A 21,615-nucleotide genomic window follows, 5' to 3' on the forward strand; every position below is an offset into this window, starting at 1 on the left:
ATAACGTATAGATTTACACATGATATCAGTCCAGAAAAAACAAATGACGAATTTGGGTTCTTAGAAAGTATTCCATTTCAAGAACCTATAGAAGGTGAAAAAGTAACAATATCTTGTGAAGTTCTAGGAAGAAACCCTCCTCCCGTTAGAGTTGAGAGAGATGGGATGCCAATATCAGATACAGGTGATGTTTACATTGCCAGCAGTAGGTCCACACTTTAGTCAATATCCTATGTAACATACCTTCACGCATCAAAAGAAATTGAGGGAAACTACACGTGCGTCTCAGACAGCAAGAGCAGAGAAGTGTTTCCATTATATAGTATTGAATTAAAACCAAAAGTCATATGGGATCTCGATAATCTCATGTATGCCGGCAATGTCTCAGGCGAGGTATGCTGTTTATTAACAGTATCGATTGGATTTTAATTGAATTTATTAATAACTTAACGTCATTCAGCAATTTGTTTTTGTTTGAGAATGATTTGTTACCAGGGCCCTTGTGACTTTTCTTACTCAGTAATTGTAAGCATCGAGTATCAAGGTTTTCTTTCGATGATTCATTAATGCATATTTAGATAACAATGTATACAATACCCATGTATTTTTTATAATAACAAACGAATTAGTTTGCCATAATACGTTAAGTAAGTTGCTATTTTTAGGATCAATCAACACCCACACAAAACGATCCTTTTCAATTACAATTCCCAAACAGTCGGAAATTAATAATATATTTCTTTTTTATTTAGGGCAAATATCTAGTGCTAGAAGGATCTGAGGGTCTGGATGTACCATGCTCCACTTTTGACAACGATACCGTTGTTGTTTTTGACAAAGTTCAACGCACGAATTTGACAAAATGGACTGAACGGTTGGAGGTCTGGATTCCACGGCCATCACAAGAGTTGGGACCTTACAGTATGTGGCACATCAGTTGTACGGCGACGGATAAAAATGGGGAAAATACTTTTGAATTGTATTTGTGAACCTAAATTTTGAAAATCCAGAAACATTTCGATAAAGTAAATGTGCATAATAATCATTTTCATACTGTGGAATTTTTAAATATTTCTAACACTATCAACACAAGTGAGGATTCTGGACGTGGCTCCAAATAACATTACAGAGGTATATCATCGATTACATCTTGGTGTATAGCATTTGTTAGCTTCTTTGAGCTGGATTATTTATTGAAATGTAGGTAAAATAGATCAAACCAGCCAAAGTTGAGCTACCACTCTACTTTCAACGTAATAGGAAAAAAATATTCAGTGCCTAAACATGATAGCTTCATGGTAACGTGTGGTCACTGATACTTGTTTCTGACAATTTGTTTGGGACAGAATGTTCAAAAATATAATAAAAAGTTAAGAAAAACCAATCCGCTTTCACATTATGATCTATCACAGAGTAAGCCTCAGTTTCAAATCTACGAATGTTAACGGGAATCTATCAGTACTGAAATTTAAAACGCGATCATAATGTTCAGCATTAATTAAAAATTAGTCATTCATAAATTATCTTTATTTGATACATGACGCAAACATCTGAAAAAATCGGCTTAAACTTTAGTTTTTTCCAAGATAACAATGACGATATTGTTTCGAAATCTTAATTTTACAGTATTTTTTTTTGCAATCTAATCTATCTTTAGTGATCAACAATTCGTAGTGAAGGATAAGAGTGTGTTCTCGATGAGCAACCTAATTTTTATCCTAATAAACGCCCAGACAACTACATCCTTTTTAACTCTCTTAATAAGTTATTGAGTAAGGTATAAAACAACTTATATTACTGTGGAATCATTAGATTTCGTGGTGGCCCCAATTTTCGTGGAATTCGCGGGTACCTCTCATCCACGAATTAGCATCCTCCACGATTTAATAGATTAGGACTATAAAGTCATATTTCCTTTTGTAGGTATAAGGTAATACACGAAATTACATCCCCACGAACCTTTAAAATTTAAGCAATCCACTAAAATTATCCCCCACGAATTTTAATGATTTCACATAACTCTAGCTCATTATATTTACATTCCACATTTTTTGCTTATAAAGTGTGTTGAAAGCTACGACAGTTATAACACTGTTATGCACACAGGGTACTCAAAGGTTAAAATGACGAGTTTTATTATGACGTCACAAACGTTATACGCTGTTAACTGCAACGTCACAAGCGAAAATCAAAGTTCACGCTTGCAGTTGTTAATGTGGCTCTTCCATTAATATAAACTTACCCTTAGGATAAGATAGGAATTTTAAGGTATAAATCACATTTTCAAACACGGCATGAAATTAAAATAATGTAAATATAAGCATTGCATTAAATCATGTTTTTTTTTTAAAGTATACTGTCTCATAACTGCAGCGATGCTTGCACACAAATTTTCATAACGCGCTAATTCGCGTTACTCAATTTGCATGCACACGTCCTGCAGTTATGAGACTGTATACTTAAAAAAATCATGATTCAATGCTATAATAACTCATTAATATCGTATATACATGTATGAAAAAGTGATAAATGTGCTAAACGTTAACCGAAATAATCGAGCGTTTTTGAGTACAAATTTAGGTGGTAGTACCGGTATTATTTTACAGGACAACGTTGACTTACTCATTTCTCTGTTTGGTATTTGCGACAAGCGAAGCGGGCTCTAAGAACCAGTGTGCGCGGGGGAAAAGAACGAGCTAAATATATTCATTAAACAAATGTTTTTGTCTACGTCTCATAATGCTCTCTAATGTTTTCACCCGTTGTGCTCTGCCAAAAATGGCCGACATTTAACACATAGTTAACGGTGTCTTGAGCTTTGAAGACACGTTCTGAGTACTGCACAAGCTTTGGCAAGTCCCGAGAGATTTGTTTCATGCTTCCATACCTTCGTATTGAGTCGAGAAACGTAAACAAAGACATACAAGGTCATGAATGACGTCACAGTGCTCTCGCGCCAAATTTCCAGCGATAAACTAGAGGCGGATCAAACATCTGTAATGCGTTTACTAGCTATTTCAGTATAGACTGCGATACCTGCCACAGATGAAGTTTTTAATTTTTTGTTTTTGTTTTGATAGAGAGATTAAATATAAACTAGCAAGAGGCATATTTTACTATCACCTCGCTCTAATTTAAGCTTAAATTGCATGCATGTTCAGTAAGTATAAGTAAGGAAAATTTTCAAAAAAGTTCATTTTGAACTGAAAAACAGAATAAATAGAAAAAAACTATACAAATATTGCATATTGTCAAACCATTAAATTAGAAAATAGGAAATTACACACCTACACACCTACAAATAAGGACTGGGGGCACGGATACAACGCCACAGTATGTAATTAGAATGCAAAAAAATAAATAAAATGAACCAGAAAAAAAATAATATTCAGATAATAACAAGGTACAAAAAAATATTAATACTGTATTTATCGTTAACAATTTTGACCAAATTAAACACAAAATAATTTTTTACAGACTGTTCAATTTTCTCCAATAATAAAGAACGGTTTTAGGTGGAAGCGAGTATATGTCCTTTGTAAGAATTTTAAAACTTACAACTCTTATAATTCTCTCTCTCTCTCTCTCTCTCTCTCTCTCTCTCTCTCTCTCTCTCTCTCTCTCTCTCTCTCTACGTATATAGATTTGTCATTATTGTTAACTTTCCATTCGTTTATCGTAATGATGAATAATTAGAAAGCAAGTAAAATTTACACAGCTGTTGCAATTCATTGTGAATTTGTTTCTGATGCATTTCTCTTATTGGCTACATTCATTAGGGTCTTCCGTTTCCGACGAAAGACCCTCTTGTTAATCTATTATTATGGTCTTCTTTTTTTTTCTTCAGCTACTTTTTATAAACATTTGGTTCTCCCATGTTCAAAAAAATAAATAAGTTTCTGATCGATTTGATTTTTCTTTACACAGAAATCTGTATAAATAACAGACGTTCCATTTTAAAATTATCAGGGTCTAAAAATACAGTGTTCAAAAATTTTGACGCTGCAGCATTGGTTCAGAAAAAAACAATATCAAGTGCTTGATTAAATTAATCTTAACAGAACTAATTCGTAAAGCTGGAAAAAGTACCTGTACCATCTGGAACTCTTTGTTTATCAGAACATGAATATTTCAACTTATATCTTAAATTGACTCGATATTATTCGGATGAGCTAAGTTGTACCAAGAACAATTTGGGTTTTTTTCTGTTTGTTTTGAGTATTTGTTATGTATTGATTTTATCATTTCACTCATACTATAAGCTGGTACGATGGACTCATGACACTGCATGTAATGTACGGACAGTACACAGTTCCTTATCTCGGTGTTGATAACACGACCCATAATGTCTAAGATTGTGGTCATCTCCATTGTTTTGGTGAGTCCGCTATAAGAAACATTGAATTTGTAAGGTATAATATAACGAGCATCGGTTTTTTGAAAGTTACAAACAGGAAACTTCATTAATAAAGTAGTCAGCATGTATGCGGTGTTCCAGAAAAGGACCTAGTCGTACAAGGCATTATCAACCCCCGTTTGGAGCAATAGATAAGAACTATGTTCAAATATTGCTAAAATATTTATTTTGGCTTGCATACATTTTTTATACTTTATAAATTCCACGATGCATATCAATAATATGGTCTATTCTGTTATCACAAGATGTAAAGGTTTCCGAATTAAGGGGAGTTAGACACGATTTGAGCTTAAAATTTACAATCCCTTTTTATTTTTAATTCCAAACGTTTAGAATGGACAATATGGATGTTTATAATACTTTTTTAGATTTTGAAAGTTATCTATTGAGATACATGCAAGTTACAGAATTCTTGAGTCCTATTATTGTTTACATGTATGTGTTGTATTGTTTTAAGTTTCAATTTAAGGCTGCTTTTTGTTGTTGATAAAATTATTTGTAAACACATTGAATTAGTTTATCTTGTATGATACAAGTTATTTTGTCAAAGAAAAGGTAATTTCTTTAGTTTACACTATTTGTAAACAAATATAAGACACGAGCGTTGTTGATATAACAACGACTGCTTCTGACTTCTTACAATCGTTTTGGTAAATCATTCAATTACAGAAGAAACCATTATATACAACAAAAGATAAAAATAGAAAAGTATTTTTTGGGAATTGATTTTAATCCACTTACCTATGCTGTATATATAGCAAACCGGAAGTGAAACAGTGTTTTGACCTAAGCGCAATCAAAACCGTCGACAACACTTAGTACCTGAAAAAAATCGATAAATTCGATGTTATGTATACTGTTTTTCAAGGAAACTTTTTAAAAAATACCTAAAAATAATCATATCGATAGTCAGATTTTAAATGATACGAACAATTGAGATATTTCTTGTAATCGTATATATTACTACGCTAGAGTTCAATATAGTCTCCGCTGTCTCCGTAAATCTCGAACAAGCAGAAAGTCTCTCTTGCTTGTCGGAGATTAAAGGGGATGTGCGGCCATCTTGTACATTTGAGTATAAGAATGTAAACATTTCTTGAACTGGCTAGTTTCTGTTCGAAACAGACCAAAACTGTTGCCAACAGATAAAAAAGCAATAGATATGAGGTTTTCTGCACATAAGAACAGAACAATACATTTTTAATCAATTAGAACTAAAAAAATATAATAGAAGGGCGACATTGTCCACTGTTCAGCAATTTGTTATGGAAAAAGTCCAAACTTGCTTATTTAGGTTGCAACTTTGTCGTGGATTAAAGCAGGGTACCATATTCTTAAACTTGGTTTTAGAAGCTATCAATTCTCGCGAGGTATTTTGTCTGTGTCAATAGAAGTACAATGAGGTTATATTTTAATTGAAAACTAGATGCTGTCATTAGACAGTAATACCCGCACCAAAATAACTATGTTTTGTACCAGTTTAATTAAAAATGAAGGCCACATGCAAGTTCAGGTAATACATTTAAAAATTATAATTTTCATAACTGAGTGATTGGATCCCTTCCCATATGATAATACACATAAGCAATGTGTAAATCGGGGTTGAACTGTTTGCACATAAATTTTAAGTTAATCAATAATCTTAACATTTCATGTCATAGACAGTATAATGGTCTATAATTATTACAAACAAAATTAAATTATGCCCCCTCTCCGCTGCGGTTGCCGATTTGATCCTGTGTGCCTGCATGTGCATAATCGTGGGCACGGATTTAGAAAAGGGGTGGGAGTGAGGGGTCCAGACCCCCCCCCCCCCCCATGAAAATTTATTTAATAATTATACCAATAGTAAAATTACCAAAAATACACCTCGGACTTCAATGCCATTACAGACATGTAATTGCTCTAACCCATTGCGCTTCAATGTTAGGTAACATTATTTTTTTTTTGGGGGGGGGGATATTATATTTATACTTTATTGTTTATTTCAATAAGAAGTATACATAACAATATGCAGGTATCCTACTTCACCTTAAAACTGTTATTTACCTAATAAAATAGTGCAAGGGGTTTTGAAGAATAGGTCATAAAAACCATTGAGATTCCCACCTTAATCCAAAGATATTGTTCCTCCTTTGGTCATGGCGCATCAGATGATGGTATGTAAGTCATAACCATAAGGGGTCATCCTGACAGCCCTAATTATATCCCAAAGGATGACGCAGCTACTCCAAAAGTTGTAAGAGGAGTTCTGGGAACCATACTTTTTTCCCCTAATCATATTCTAGAAGATCATTTGGCTACTGCCGAAAAAAATGACGTTTTTGAAACTAGTTCTCTTTTTGTAAAAAAAAAAAAAAAAAAAAAGAGAAGAAGTAATTTTTCAGCCTTTAAATGACCCCCAGGACAAAATTTAAATTTCCGAAACCTTTTTGCGCATTTATAAGATACCCTAAAACACATTCCAAGAGATGATTTGTCTACTGTTGAAAATGTAGGAGGAGTTAGAGGAAGAAAGTTTTTTGTGAAAAAAGTCATTTTTTACCAATTATTTGACCCCCAAGACTACCAGAAAATTTTTGAAACCTTTTTACAAAACAACATGACACCCAAAATCAAACTCCAAGAGTTCAGTTTGCTGGTTTATAAGATGTAAGAGCAGTTTGAGTAAGTAAAACGTGACAGACGGACGGACGGACGGAACAGGGTAACAACAATATACCCGAACTTTCTTTAGAAAGTGCGGGTATAAATATATGTATATTTCATAGGCGTCGGAACCGGGGGGGGGGGGGGGCTAGGGGGAGCTTAGCCCCCCCCCCCCCCACACACACACTTTTTTTGCTAAGTTAGACCTAACCATTAGGCACATAGCAGAATAGAGGGTTCAGCCCTCCCATGTTTTTTTCGCAGGAAACATTATTGTGTACGTTTGAAAGATTGAGAAGTTGGAGTCAAAGTTATACTACCTCCCCCCCCCCTTGAATTTTAATGAGAGAAATGTATATATATTTAAAAAAGAGAAAGAATAAGTTTATCAAATTTAAGATATTGTAAAAGCCTTAAGTCAGAGTTCTGGGGATGTATAAAGTAATATTTCCTTGCTTGTTCATATTATATTTAATAGTTTATCATTGCCAATAATGTAATTAAAAGTGAAATATTGAAAAGATCATTACGAGAATTTTTATTACCTGTTCATGTATATAAAAACAGAACAACCAAAGAGTTTTTGAATAATCAATTCGATTTGTTGATAGTAAAGTAATAACTGGATTGTCAAAAAAAATGATGTGCGGCGGTACATGTATATTGATTTTTGAACAAAAACCAGATGGTTTAAACGCTGAGATATTAGAAGTGAGAAAGGAGACAGATTATAATTTTTTTGTCGAATAAATGCCTTTCGAAAAGACTTTCTGTCTGGTCCCTGGGGATTTTTTTACAAATAAAATAATGCATACATGTACTAGCCACCTTTAGTTTCCTTAAGAAAACATATATTCCTAAAATCAATCTTCAATGTAAACAAATATTGAAAAATTATTTCCTATAAGAGTGTTGCAACTTTTCAATATTGGGTAATGCACTCTATTCATATCATTATATTCACCAAAATTTTAGATTTTATAGTCCTTTTTTAAAGATTTCGTGTACAGCGGGATTGGTCTTTAATTTTTTCCCAATTTTTTTATCCCCAAATAAAACCTTTTTAACGCTTGTATATGAGATTCCTCGACGGATATGTGTATGGAATATAGAACCCAAGTGACCGTAAAGGCCTGTATGTCTCTTTTAATTTAGATTTTTTTTCCGATCCAATATCGTATAAAAGGACGAGGCGTTAATCAATTGTGAATTTATGATTTTCAAATTTTTTGCAATTCTGCCAATAGGTTATTTAGATTTCACCAGAAATTTCTCTTGTTATTTTGAATCTATAAATTTCAATTCTTATCGATATTCTACGAATGCTGATAAATTTCCATGAAAATGTAGAAACCAGTAAAGTGTTTTTTTCCTATGATTTTATAGACAGCAGTCTATGGGGCGCCATTTTAATACTATACTTCTGGGGTGTCTTCTTAAATCAAAAAATTATTTTTGATATCAAAATTTATGTTTTCTTATATCAGAAAATAAAATTTGTGACATTAAAAATTGGATATCTTGATATAAAAACAATCATTTTCAATTTCTGATACTAGAATAACAAATCAAAATTCTGATAGCAAAAAACTTCTAATTATATTTCGAAGATACTTCAAATTTTTGATATCAGAAATTCAAATCAAAAATTGATTTTTTGATTTCCAAAAAAAATTTCTAATATCAAGCTACTTGATAATTTGAATTATTGATAAAAAAAATATCCATTTTTGATATCTGAAAATCCCTTAGAATATTAAAATAACGCCTCATAATAGTCCAGTATTACACCTGTAGCCGTCCAATAAGTATATACCTATAAGACAGCTACAGGTAACTGATTGGAGGGTTGAAGGACAATAAGAGATTTTCTGGAATCGGTGTATCAATCAATGACGTCACAGAAATGGTTTTAGTGAATTTTATAAGGGAAAATTAAAAGCTACGTTTGCTAAGTTTAACAAGCTTTGTTGATTTTGGAACTTTTTTGAATTTTAATTCCCTGAAACGACTAGTTTTTGCAAACCTAAGTCATCTACAACTCATTTTATACTTAATGATGATTTCTGTTCGGTAATGTTACTATTTGAATAGCGATTGACAGATGAATTGACCCACGATGGTTAGCCAGCGCTATGTTTGATTTCACAATAGGTCAGATTTTTGTAGTGCGTCCTCTTCTGTATTTTTGGATCTGATGGACGTCGAGACAAGAAGACCTTTGTACCCATACACCTGGAAAAGAACGAAATTGACAGATATTCTTTTGTTTACGAAAAAGTAAGCACTTTGCAAGTAATACTTAAAAGAAGAGTAAAGTTATACGAATACCAATCTGTACTTTTAACATTACTTTCTGTCATTCATGAGTATTCCCAAATATTTCTACATGTATTAAACATTTATTTTGCATTGAATTATTTGGATAATGAAAAAAGAAATAACTCAGCAATGTCATTATTTCTGTTACAACAAATCCAAAATACATATAATCAACTTTGATGGTTATGGTTTTCATTGGTGTGTAATAATGTATTTTCACTCGCTCTGATTCAGCATTAGTTGTACAGTAGAAATTGTTTTTACGACAGCATTACATCAGCATGAGAACGGGATTAGGAAGCCATCACCTTCCAGTCACGTGTTGGTTGTACAACACCACGGCCGAGGAAAGTCAGCTGGTCCATGATCAAACTGGACTTAAATTAGTAGAGGTTGCTTAAATTCTGTATCAATCTTTTTGTTCAAATAACTTGTAGAATTTGCTAATTGATATTTTGCCTCTATCACATTTTAAAAACCTAGATATCTTGGCAAAAACACTGTACAACTCTATTGTAGTCGTGCTATGGTTTCGCCGGATCCCAATAATGCGTCAGTCGGACTAAGTCCTAATCTTTTTCGCGGCAGATCTCTTGAAGATTTTAGAATGGTCCGAAACTGTCGCCCGACCCATATGTCATCGGCCTTAGCACGTGTCTTCACCCGTTTTGTTCCCCTTACCACGTATCAACACCTGACTGACCACCAGCACTTGTTTCTGTAATAAAACTTTGTTTTATTTAAAGAATGAATTAGCTATCAATTGATGCGCTCAGTATTGGAATCAGTACGACTAACGTATACGTATGATCATTTAACTCACGTAGTTTCGACGACTCGCTAGTCATCATCCAACGCACGTGTCATCCGTCAACTAACGTTTAACCACATATATCACGTCACATAGCTCCACTAACGTAGCTTCGCCTAAATCTCGTGTAACCGTCCGTATCAAATGTTATTGCCAAACTCAAGTTTATCATCAGACGAAACCAAAGCTTTCGTTTAAAGGGAATGTCAAGCAATCTTGTACATGGATCAAAACGTGAACATCTATAAACTGACTTGTTCAATCTAGGAACTGAATAAAACTGTTGTCAGAAGATATAAAAGCAATAAATAAATCATGTTGATTTTTTATTCAAATTGCTTAAACAAGAACAGAATGTATCCCTTTTCAATCACCTAGAACTGCGCAAGTGCAGACTTAGATTGAAAAAATAATCTTTAAATAATGAAATGAAGTCACTGATATACATTCTACAACCATTTATAGTGAAAAGGATTGAACCTTGGATATTTAAGGTATTCATTGTAAAAGGAACGGATATTGAAAAATTTGGAATCTTTTAAAAAGTTAAATATTTATTGGTAAGTGAAATAGACCATTTCAATAAAGAAAACGTTTTGGCGTCTATTCACCAAGAATTGAATCTATAAATTTTAATATCTACTTCTTACAATACCTAATAATACATGTTCTGTCCATAGACTTCAACATAAAACTCAAGATGTAATTACTGTAAATTGAACGCGGGGAATTCATACCCGGATGAAATTGCGAGAAGCACATCTCGCGGATTTGAAAATTTCAGACAGACGTAAACTAAATGAAAAATTGAATATTTTATTTTTCGTGACGATGCAAAAAAAGTTGAATCTCGGGAGTAAGAACTCGCGTAAAAAAAGGAGTCTACAGTCATTGGAAAAGATTCATAATTTTTGAAAATTCTTTGATGGAGTATTTTTATTTGATAACGTGTTCAAAAATGATACCAAGATAACAGATATTGGACCACATATTTATTAGATGCAAAGTTTGGTCGTTTTACATTGAATTAGTAACTTTGTCTCAAAATAGGGTACCATATTCTTGAAATGGATGCCAGAAATTATCAGTTGAATAAATACATGGAGGTAAATTGAAGGTATATTTCCGATGCAATATGTAGGCATAATATTTCTTATTTAAGAAAATTCATTCATATTTTAGACCCCCTTTCCAACATCTAAAAAGGTATACTTTAATTGACACATAAAAAACTAAAAAAAAAAGCAAAACAAATCTGAACTTGTTTAGATATGTCTGTCACAATACCCACATATTGTTGTGAATGATATAAATTTCTCTATAAAAATGTAAAGTCAATGTGCCTTCATCGACATAGCAGATTTCAAAAGGACACCCATCTTGATTCAAAGATACAAGTTTATCATGCAAAATTTATTCTTTTCTTTTTAAAAAAATTGGCTTAAGAATGGACAATACCCCATTCAATCATATTTTTTGATATTTCTCAATCTTCAGTTTCAAGTTTGCAGCTGTGCAGTTTTAAGTAATTGAAATAACATTGCACTGCACTTGTATGCGCATTTTACATCCTTAAAATGTAAATCCTCACACAAACAGACCCAGCCACCCGCCCACACAATATGTCAGTAAAAACACACATTTCATTTGTATTCTTTTGTTTTTAAAGGGAAAGGTCACGTAAAAAATATTTCTAGTGAAATGGATATACTAAAGTTTGTATTTAACACCCACCATATACCTTATATCATTATCTCATCTAAAGCCATAAAACTTGGTTTAATTATCTGGTGAGTGTTAAATCTCCCGCACGGGCATGGAGGCTGCCATGATAGCACCTCTGTGACGTCAGCATACCACTTCGATAACTTGACCCACACATTGTATAACAAAATTCTGGAAGAATGGCGCAAGAAAATGTATTTGGGATAGAACCATATGCATTTGCATCTGAATATACAGAAGAAAAACTTGAAAATCTTGCTACTGAAAATAATCCATCAAGTCCAATTATACCAACATTAGAGGAATGGTGTTCCTGTGGACAATGCGAGGTCATGCCCACTGTGGAGGAATGCATGTGTTGCAAACAGTGTGATTATACAGTTGGGAATATGGGAGATCTAGGTTGCATAACTGACCATGACCAGTTCGATCTGCTAATTCTAAATCCAGATGTTCTGTCCATTGCTTTTATTCAATTCATGATGTTTAAAAAACAACAAGGTCGTGCACCAGAACACTTATCCAACAAGTAAGATTGATTGATTTATCTATAATTATAAATAATTTACAAAACAGTTTGTCAAACATTTGGATTTATTAAAATTCTTTCAGTAAGAATAATCTGAACAAATATAAAAATATCAATCAGAAGAAAAAAACATGCATGCGTTAAAAATATACACTCTGTAAAGGAAAACATACTCTCTGGTCCAAATAAAAAGTACATAAAATTGCAACTCATTATGACAGACATGTTTTACAATTTGATTAGCACTAATGTACAATTTAATGTTTCAGACAATCCAGACTGGTAGCATACCGTCAATTTGTTTGTTGGATGTTCAGAGGTGAAAAGTTAGGAAAAGGAAAAAGAGTGACAATTCCAAGTTGTGTCGTGAAAAAAATTAGAGAACATTTTCCAGAGCAAAATGGACAGTATATTGGTTTTAAGACAGCTTTTGAAAGCATGCAAGACCTTTGTAATTCTTAAATTGATTTAAAAGATGGAACAAACATGTATCATAATTATACTTTGAAGGCAAAAGAAAAAAATAATCACCAATGTATTCCAATAATAAATACAACATGCACATACAGTGCATGAATTACATTGCATCAATTACGTGTTCAGATCCATAATTCAGTGCCTGACCCCTATGATGCATGGTCATAAACTACCTTAAACCTTGACACAAGTTTACATACAAGGTCAGCTCTATTTTGAGGTTGTACTGGGGCAATATTCCCCTTTGACCTTGCTGATACTTGCATAACAGGAATTGCCATTGTTTGCTTCTGCATAATACATAATTTCATCAAAACAGGTACCCATTTATATAATTTGGGATTATACACAGGTTTTGCAACCCAGTTTGACCCTACTTTAGAATATGCTGTTTTGTAGACACCAATTCCATGTTCATCTACCTTCTGACCTCTGTTTTGAGACATATTATGATCAATGACTGCAATTGCTGTTCTACAGTTCATTTGGTCGTAGTCAAAGTCCTGCCTTTTTGGAACATATTTTGTAAGAAGGCTATGGTAGACTTCAAGATTGCCAGTGTGGCAGAATTCACTGAGATGAGCGATATCTTTTAGCAACCTTTTGTCCTGTACAACCTCTTTCAATGCATTGTGAACTTCAGAACCCTTTTTAAGCCACTTTTTTTTCCTTGAGTCTTCAGGACTTATATTTTCATGAGAACAACTTGTAACATTATCACCCTCAAAACTGTGTTCATTAACAACATGATGCACAATGGAGACCCAGCTCTCCTTTAACCATTGTTTGTCACCCTGACAATTAGCTGAACACCACCATAAATGATTGCATATCGCTCTTATCCAAGGCGACAGTCACTTGTTTTTGATTTTTGCAACAGTTTTTTTCTTATTGATTTTGCAAGATGCCAAACATCAAACTGATGATCAATTTTGGGAAATTCTTTTGTTACGAGACTTCTAATCTGAACATGCCTATCAGTTGCCAATAATTCTATTTTAAAGCCCTTTTCAATCAAATATGTCATGCATCTTCTAAATCCCTCAACTTCCATTTTGCTTGAACTTCCTGTTTCAGTAAGTTTGATATTAACAAAAACCACAATTTCTTGTGTTTCCATATCTAATAATGAGTATGTACAATATTTTGCATTGAAGCCAGGAGAGTCACATCTACCATCACCAGCCAACATTAGACAACGGTTGGAATCTTTAATTTTCTTGAAAATGTGGTCTTGCATAACAGTCCAAGAATGATCAACCACTGGCATTACAATTTCTCGTTGTACAGTTTGAAATGTTGTTTTGTTTACAAATTGAAAATTCATAAATTTTGCAAACTGAGAGATATGTGCATATGTTTGACCTGCAAAAAGGGTTGCTGCAAACACAAGCAAGTTGGCTACGGGCATTTTCCCTAACAGTGGCTGAGATAACCATTTTTTGACTAAATGACCGCCAGTGCAAAATACTGACACTTTTAACAATGAACCACAGTATTCTTTGATGGTATCTGAAGAGTCGACATGACATTTACAAATATTGCTTATCAAACAATTCAGAATATCATCCAAACAATTTTCAAACACAATAAACTTTTTGGTTTGTACGAGTGATGATGATTCATCACAATTATCATCATTGTGATCATCAACATTTTCTGCATCAAAACTTTCATCCTCATCAATAACAAAAGTAGGATCTCTGCTGTCATGACTGTCATCAAAGTTCGATCCTGTGACAGAGTCATCCATAAATAAACTTACTTTTTCTTCTTCATCAAGATAAGGGAAGATCTTTTTGATCGGAGTAGAGTCATCCATAAATAAACTTACTTTTTATTCTTCATCAAGATAAGGGGAGATCTTTTTGATCGGAGTAGAAGTTAAAATTTTACCATGAAAACTTCCTGTACAGTTGTCTGTAACTACTGTCATTGTTCCAATTGTTCTAGTGTTTGTACAGTAACTATGATCAGAAGCAAATTGTGAGGGCTTGAGATATTCACTTTGTAGACATATGTTACAAGGATGTCCACATATTCTGTACGGAACAATATTTTCACACTCCAACGGCTCACTGGTAATTGATGAAGTTGGAATAGTCTGAAGGCAAGGGCTTTCTTCCTCCTAAAATATTAAATACGCCATTTTGCATCGTTGAAGGAGGCTTTGTAATACATATATAAACCCATAAAAAGATGTAATGAACTTTATTTACTTCAATTGAATGCTAAATTACTAAAGACAGTATGTTTACCTGGGTATTGAATTCAAACAGGTTTGATCCAGGCATGTTTTGTTGATCATCGTTTGACGTAGCAGATGATGTGTGAGGCTTGCTAATTCCTCTTTTAAGAGCAAGTAAATTTTCTTTTAACTGAAATAATGTAAGATCAATTGATTAATCAAAGAATCAGGTTTTACAACAAAAAATTACTTGGTATTGGATTTTGATTTTCTTACCTTAGCCCTTTCTCTTTTCTGTTGTAATTTAAGGTAGTTACTTCTTGCAGTTTTCTTAGATTCCTGACCTTTTTTCCCTTTGCTTGTATTAATTAGAGTGGACACAGCATCAGGTTTTAATTTTTTACATCGTGGAAAAAAATTAAGAGATTCTGCCACATGATTTCTCTCAAAACAATCTGGGGTGAAATGATCTTCACAGACAAGCTTTTTAGTATTGAAAACATAAGTTTCAAAACACAACTTTCCATTCTTTAAATTAGTAATCCATTGTTTGAATCTTGTTTGCGTTTTGATGCAGCATCTTTGCAGGGTTTGGTATCACAAAAAAACTTTTTTTGCATTCTCCTTGCTTATTTGTGCAATTAAAGGCTTGACAAGCAGGCATATTTACACACACATAACTGTTAAACTTTCCGAGGCACTGACCACATGTGTGAACTGATAAGAACTCTGAATTGGGTATGCTGATATCACAGGGCATTTGGAAGTTATCGGGATGCTGCGATAAAACCCGAAGATAAGCCACACAATATTTAACTCTAAACAGTGAAGAGCATCAAAATGGCAGCTCGCATGATTTTGTCAAACTTTGATATTTAATCAGTGATTATTGCTTAATTGGGATCATGTTAAGTGAAATATGATTGTTGACATCATTTTTATGGTAAATATAATTATTTCAACTCTTTTTTATTTTTGCCTGACCTTTCCCTTTAATCTTTAGTGTAAATCTAAACTTTTAATATAATATATTGTATTAGATTTAATTTAGTTAGTAGATTTGTGCATATATATGATGTGCATTTTGTAATTTAAAGTTTAAATTTTGTTATTTGTAAGAGAATTAGTGTACTTTTCAATGTTTGCATCGATTTTTTGTAGTAAAATTAGTTATATTTGAGAACAACAATTTGTTTGTAGCTGAAGATGATGCAGTTGGCTACAAGTCAAGTTGGACGCGTAGTTAGTTTAACGGAGGCACACGCTACTCTTCACTCGCTCAGTCCACATTTAGCAAAATTCTGTCACACAACAGCTAACACGACCACCATCATTTGGTTGGATGACCATGCACAAATTAACCAAGTGTAGACACTGATTCAATCTTCTGTTCTACCAGTGTGTTAATCAATAAATGACGTTGCTTTCAGTTTTGTTTATATTCCATCTTTAAAAAGAAGAAGTGATGGCAGCATTTAGGACTTTGTAATCATGCAGTTGGTAAATTGCACTTAACAGATTTTTCAACCGATTACTTATCATACCAAGTTTTGTACGCATCAATTTTAGCACACCTGGACATGACAGGATGTCCACATGTTTAAAGATTTTACTTAAATCGTTAGGTCAGTTTCAAAATAACATGGCACAGATCATCCTCATGTGAATTAAAAAGTAATCCAAATTGCGTTAGTAAAAAATGTCACTGCAAAAATTAATTGGCGAATGTAGCTAAAACCCGGGATGTTTATTTAGGAAGTTTTAAAAAATAAACAAAACATCACAGCAAAAAAAAAAAAAACCCCAAAAAAACCCCAAAACAGTTGTACATTTTAGAACAAAATTTCTTATATCTTTTACCACCTTGACAAGGCTTTATAAAATGCGAGAATTAAATGAATTTATAGTAGAAGTTGTGTAATCGATACTTGGAATAATTTTTGTAAATATTTATTCATAATAGTTATCAGCATATTATCTGAGTTTTGAAAAGTTCAACAAAATATCCATGCAGCAACTAAATGTTTTGACTTCATAATTGAAATGATATACACCTAGGCACCTGATCCTACCTCTATCTTTTTAAAGGTCCGTGTTGCTCTGCTTTGAATTTGTATTTCGTTTTATGGATTTTTCAGATGGTTGACAGTTTGTTTTTGTCATTTTTTCATAAAACACCAGAATATCCATCCCATTTGTTGATCTGTCTCTAGCTCCAAAAAGCCATTCTACCCGTAGTCTTGTGTCTGGCTTACAATACCAGAACAATTATTATCCCTGTAGATTGGCTTATAGCGTACAATAATAGCCAGCCTACTTGTAGATTTTGCTCCAGTTTACAATACTTGATAAGCCATCCTCCCTATAGTTTTGTCTCTAGCCCACAGTACTAAAAGAGCCACCATATCATATCATCATGCCTGTAGATTTCTATACCAGAATAATTCTAAGAAATTAAACAAAGTTCTGGTATAAAATGGTATATAGCAGTCTTTCTCCCGCAGGAAAAAACTGGCTATATAGAAGTTCTTCCCCAAAGTAGGTTTTCTTCCTCACATTTTCGTTTAGATTTTATAATTATATGTATGGCCACTTCCCTAGATTACAAATCAATGTTTGTACACCCCCTTATTTAATATACCTACATTCATCTGTACAGGTTGAGTTTTACCGATTAATTATTTCAAAGAAACAAAGAATAACCCTTTAAAGGGGCATGGTCACGATTTTGGTCAAAAATTATTTTTCCGATTTTAATATTTACAATGCTTCAGAAAGGCATTTTAATAAGCAGCCGAAATTTGAGTGTCATTTGTTGAGTTATAAGCGAGTTACAGAGCTTGAAATTCTTCGCTATGTAAACAAAGCGTTTGTTTACATTTTGAACATTGAAGTAAAAATTTCAGTTATAAACCTAAAAAGAATGTTTTAGACGTTAGGAACTATTTATCTATGCTTAAATTAAATAAAAAGATAGACAAATAAGCTAGTAAAAGATTTTCTACTGGTATATTGAACCTACGTAAACAAAAACAGGGCACGAGTCTTGTTAACATGACAAAGAACTGTGAGACCTACATCTTGCTTATAACTCTACGAATGACTTTCAAATTTTATATTATCATTAGAAATGCATTTATAAAGCATTGTAAAAAATAAAAACATAAAAATAGAATTTGACCAAAATCTTGACCATGCCCCTTTAAGAAGTAAAATCAGAAGGTTTAAGAAGATATGCATAAATTTGTTGTGTTCTAAATTTGTGACTATATTGAGAATTTTTAAATTTTCAAATGCAAAATGTTTAACTTATCACGTCACCTACCGGTCCAGATGTCTGTTTGTGCAATGTCCTTTATTTTAGAGAATCAGTTGAAATCTGGATCATGACGTGATAGTGAGTTAAAACCTCCATAGGGGCAAGATAATTAATTTTGTTCTATTTTTGTTCTCTTAAAAAATGGTGATTTGTGAATCAAAATTTTTGTTTTAATTTTGAAAAAAAGAAATAACAAATATAGAGAATATTTCCAACGGGAATCTCGGGGACTGTGAAATAGACATTAAAAATTCTGTAAAAATTTCAAAATCCCCAAATATTTTTAATTTCAACTGTCATTATCTGTGATAACATTACGAATCAATTTTAAACCCTAAAACCCAATAATTTCATAATAAAACATAAGTGACACAAAATTGGCGTGTCTTATAGCATAAGCGATAAACGGTATTAGCTGCGTAGTAATACATAGCATGTGCTACATAAGAAATAGTAGTTTTAGAATAATGTTGTTTTAAAGTGTACAAATTGGATATAATATAAATATAAGTAATAAGGAATCATTTTTTGAATATTATGAGGTAATAATTTCGTTCGGAGAGTGGTGAAATCTATCATAAATCCCTTGGAGCTTCTTTGGATATGACCGAAATTATCACCTCATAATACTAAAAAAATGATTCCTTATTCCTTAAAGAAAACAGTGATTTAAACCGCTAAATTGTTTTTCGTCATTTTCTTTTTGTTGCATGCAGTATTTATTTTTATTGATTTTTACTACTCAAAGCAATTCAACATTAAAATTTTAATCTGCATTGGAAAAAGTAAAAGTAAAAAGTATGATAAGTTTTTAAAGTATGCATATCATATCTCTTGTTTGATATGTTCTAAATCATGTTGCAAAATAAAAAGCCAAAGGGCATTTTTGTTTGCTTAATTTTTTTTAAGATATTAAACCTTGCATTTCTAAAATGATTATTTACATAGGTACACATGATCCTTCCTGGCATCAAAAATAAATTGGTTAATTTTTTTAACTAACTTTACATATGTCTTTAATACATAATCAATAACGGTGCTATCTTACCCTTATTCAAAACAATGACAATAAAAGTCACAATTTTCAGTTTCTCATCATTTTACTGCATCCCGTCTTTCGTTTGATATTTTGAATTATAGAGGCCAATAATCAAGCTCGTCAATTCCAAAGGTATTAACTTCAGATCTACGGCCTTTTGGGGGCGAAAAGGGTAGTCCACTTCTTGCCCCCCCTTTCTGAAATGAAATCAAGATTTGTTAGTTATTTTCTGAGGGGGGATTAGTCTCACTTCGAGACACCCGAGTGTCGACTTGCAAGGCTGATTTCAACAACTCGGTCAGCTCACATCTTGCAGACATTAGTCGCACAACAGTGAACACAATCAAGGTCATTTGGATGGATTGAAAACTCTCTCCAGAAATAATCATCAAACAAAACCAGACTATGGTAAAGTGTTTCTCGCAGTGGACGGAGAATATGGATAATTCCACTAGGTTGGTATCAGAGGAAGTAAGATTATCACGTAATCTTAGTAAGTCATTATTGCAGTAAGGATCAGTAGCTTGATAAATGTGTTTAAGGTATAAACATGAAATTAATCAATATATTTGTATACATTTCTCTGATTCTCTCTCTCTCTCTCTCTCTCTCTCTCTCTCTCTCTCTCTCATATTCATACACATTTTATAATTTTAATGATACGATATGCTTGTACGATTCACCTTTTGACATCTCGTGTATTGTACGAACAGAATATTCCTTATCTCGGTGTTGATAACACGAACCATAATGTCTAAGACTGTAGTCATCTCCATTGTTTTGGTGAGTCCTCTAAAATGAGCATTGGATATATTTTCATTAATGAAAAGTTGTCAGTTATTATGTAACGGGTATCGGCTTTTAATAAAGTTATAAACTTAAAAACTCCTTAAATTTAACCGCCCAATTCTTACAAACCTAGTATTTAGCATGGATGTTTAGATTGTTTTGACCCTAATTCGTATAGAATGGTATTATGTACATCTTATCAAAGAAAATTCATAGCTATGATTGAGCTCTGATGTTTTGGGGAACATTTCAATGCACTTAAATCTTGTATATCTTATGTTACTATTTATTTTGGCGGTTGACATATGAACTTTCCCGAGGTGGAGCTTGATCAGCCCAATTCCTAATTAGGTCATATTTTTGTAGTGCGTTCTTGTTTGTTTTTCGGGATCTGATGGACGCCGGAAAAGCAAGAAGACCTTTGTACCCATTCATACGGAAAAAGACGAGAGCTCCAGCTATTCTTTTCTGTATGAAAAAGTGAGAACCCAAAATTTAATTCTTAAAAAGAAAAGAAACGTAAAGAAGTACCGCTATGAATACCACTTTGTAACTCTTATTGTAACTCTATTATTCAGGAGTATTCCCAAATATTTTTACATTTATCATAAAATCAAACATTTAACTTGTATAAAAGTATTTTAAAATAAAAAAAAATATTTATAAAAATTAACCCAGCAATGTAATTATTTCGGTCTTCTCAAATCCATAATTCTTTAACAAAATAAGCTTTGATGGTTAAAGTTTTTCATTGGTCCGTAATATTGTATTTGTACTCTGATTCGGCAGTATTGTACAGAAGTGATTGTTTTAATAACAGCATTACATGAGCATGAGATCGGGAGGTCGCCACCATACCCCATTCACGTGTTGGTTGTACAACACGACGGCCGAGGAGAGTCAGCTGGCCCATGACCAAAACGGACTCAAATTAGTAGAGGTCACTTGAATTTTATACATTTTTTTTCATTCAAATTACTTGTAGCGTTGCTTAATGATATATTGTCTTTGTCTCATATAAAAACTAATTCTTTTGGCTAAAAGTGATTTTGATTAACGAATAGCTAGAAATGATCAGCTTTTCTCCTGCTAAATTTTAGCGATGTTTTCGGTTATTCACCGATTCGTGTCTGTCGGTTTATCCCTAATTTGTTCCTGGCAGATATCGTGTTGACTAATGAAAGAATGACACAAAAGCGATTGGTTTCTCTGTCAGTCATACGGCTGTAAATTGACTGTCTGCTTAGTGTCGTCCGACTAACGTATCAGCGTCATTAGCTCGTGTAATCGCTTGATCAACGTATAGTCTTCTATGTCACCTAACATCGCTCGACTCGGGGGATGGGGGTT

General features: G+C 33.0%; 3 protein-coding genes across 3 annotated transcripts in view; 2 read left to right on the forward strand and 1 right to left on the reverse strand.

Moving 5' to 3' along the window:
• Nucleotides 1-16,547, forward strand: part of LOC128188955 (uncharacterized) — a 30,025-nt gene extending 13,478 nt beyond the window's left edge. The window contains exons 3-5 of the mRNA XM_052860294.1: nucleotides 9,236-9,346; nucleotides 9,658-9,780; nucleotides 16,319-16,547. Coding sequence (XP_052716254.1) covers nucleotides 9,236-9,346; nucleotides 9,658-9,780; nucleotides 16,319-16,489 — 405 coding nt within the window. The 3' untranslated portion in view covers nucleotides 16,490-16,547. The remainder of the gene's footprint in view (nucleotides 1-9,235; nucleotides 9,347-9,657; nucleotides 9,781-16,318) is intronic.
• On the reverse strand, nucleotides 12,931-14,881 carry LOC128188954 (uncharacterized). The gene has a single exon (XM_052860293.1). It carries the CDS (start codon nucleotides 14,750-14,752, stop codon nucleotides 13,769-13,771), a length of 984 nt encoding a protein of 327 aa, XP_052716253.1. The 5' UTR covers nucleotides 14,753-14,881; the 3' UTR covers nucleotides 12,931-13,768.
• A 3,445-nt stretch (nucleotides 16,548-19,992) lies between the features above and the next one.
• Nucleotides 19,993-21,615, forward strand: part of LOC128188956 (uncharacterized) — a 6,027-nt gene continuing 4,404 nt past the window's right edge. The window contains exons 1-4 of the mRNA XM_052860295.1: nucleotides 19,993-20,018; nucleotides 20,190-20,259; nucleotides 20,632-20,745; nucleotides 21,086-21,205. Coding sequence (XP_052716255.1) covers nucleotides 20,008-20,018; nucleotides 20,190-20,259; nucleotides 20,632-20,745; nucleotides 21,086-21,205 — 315 coding nt within the window. The 5' untranslated portion in view covers nucleotides 19,993-20,007. The remainder of the gene's footprint in view (nucleotides 20,019-20,189; nucleotides 20,260-20,631; nucleotides 20,746-21,085; nucleotides 21,206-21,615) is intronic.

The sequence above is a fragment of the Crassostrea angulata genome, chromosome 6 (genome assembly GCF_025612915.1).
Source record: "Crassostrea angulata isolate pt1a10 chromosome 6, ASM2561291v2, whole genome shotgun sequence".
Classification (NCBI taxonomy): domain Eukaryota; kingdom Metazoa; phylum Mollusca; class Bivalvia; order Ostreida; family Ostreidae; genus Magallana; species Magallana angulata.

Bases quoted from the DNA above. Each gene is read 5' to 3' on its own strand.
- LOC128188954 (XM_052860293.1), bottom strand. From the start codon at position 14,752: ATGGATGACTCTACTCCGATCAAAAAGATCTTCCCTTATCTTGATGAA.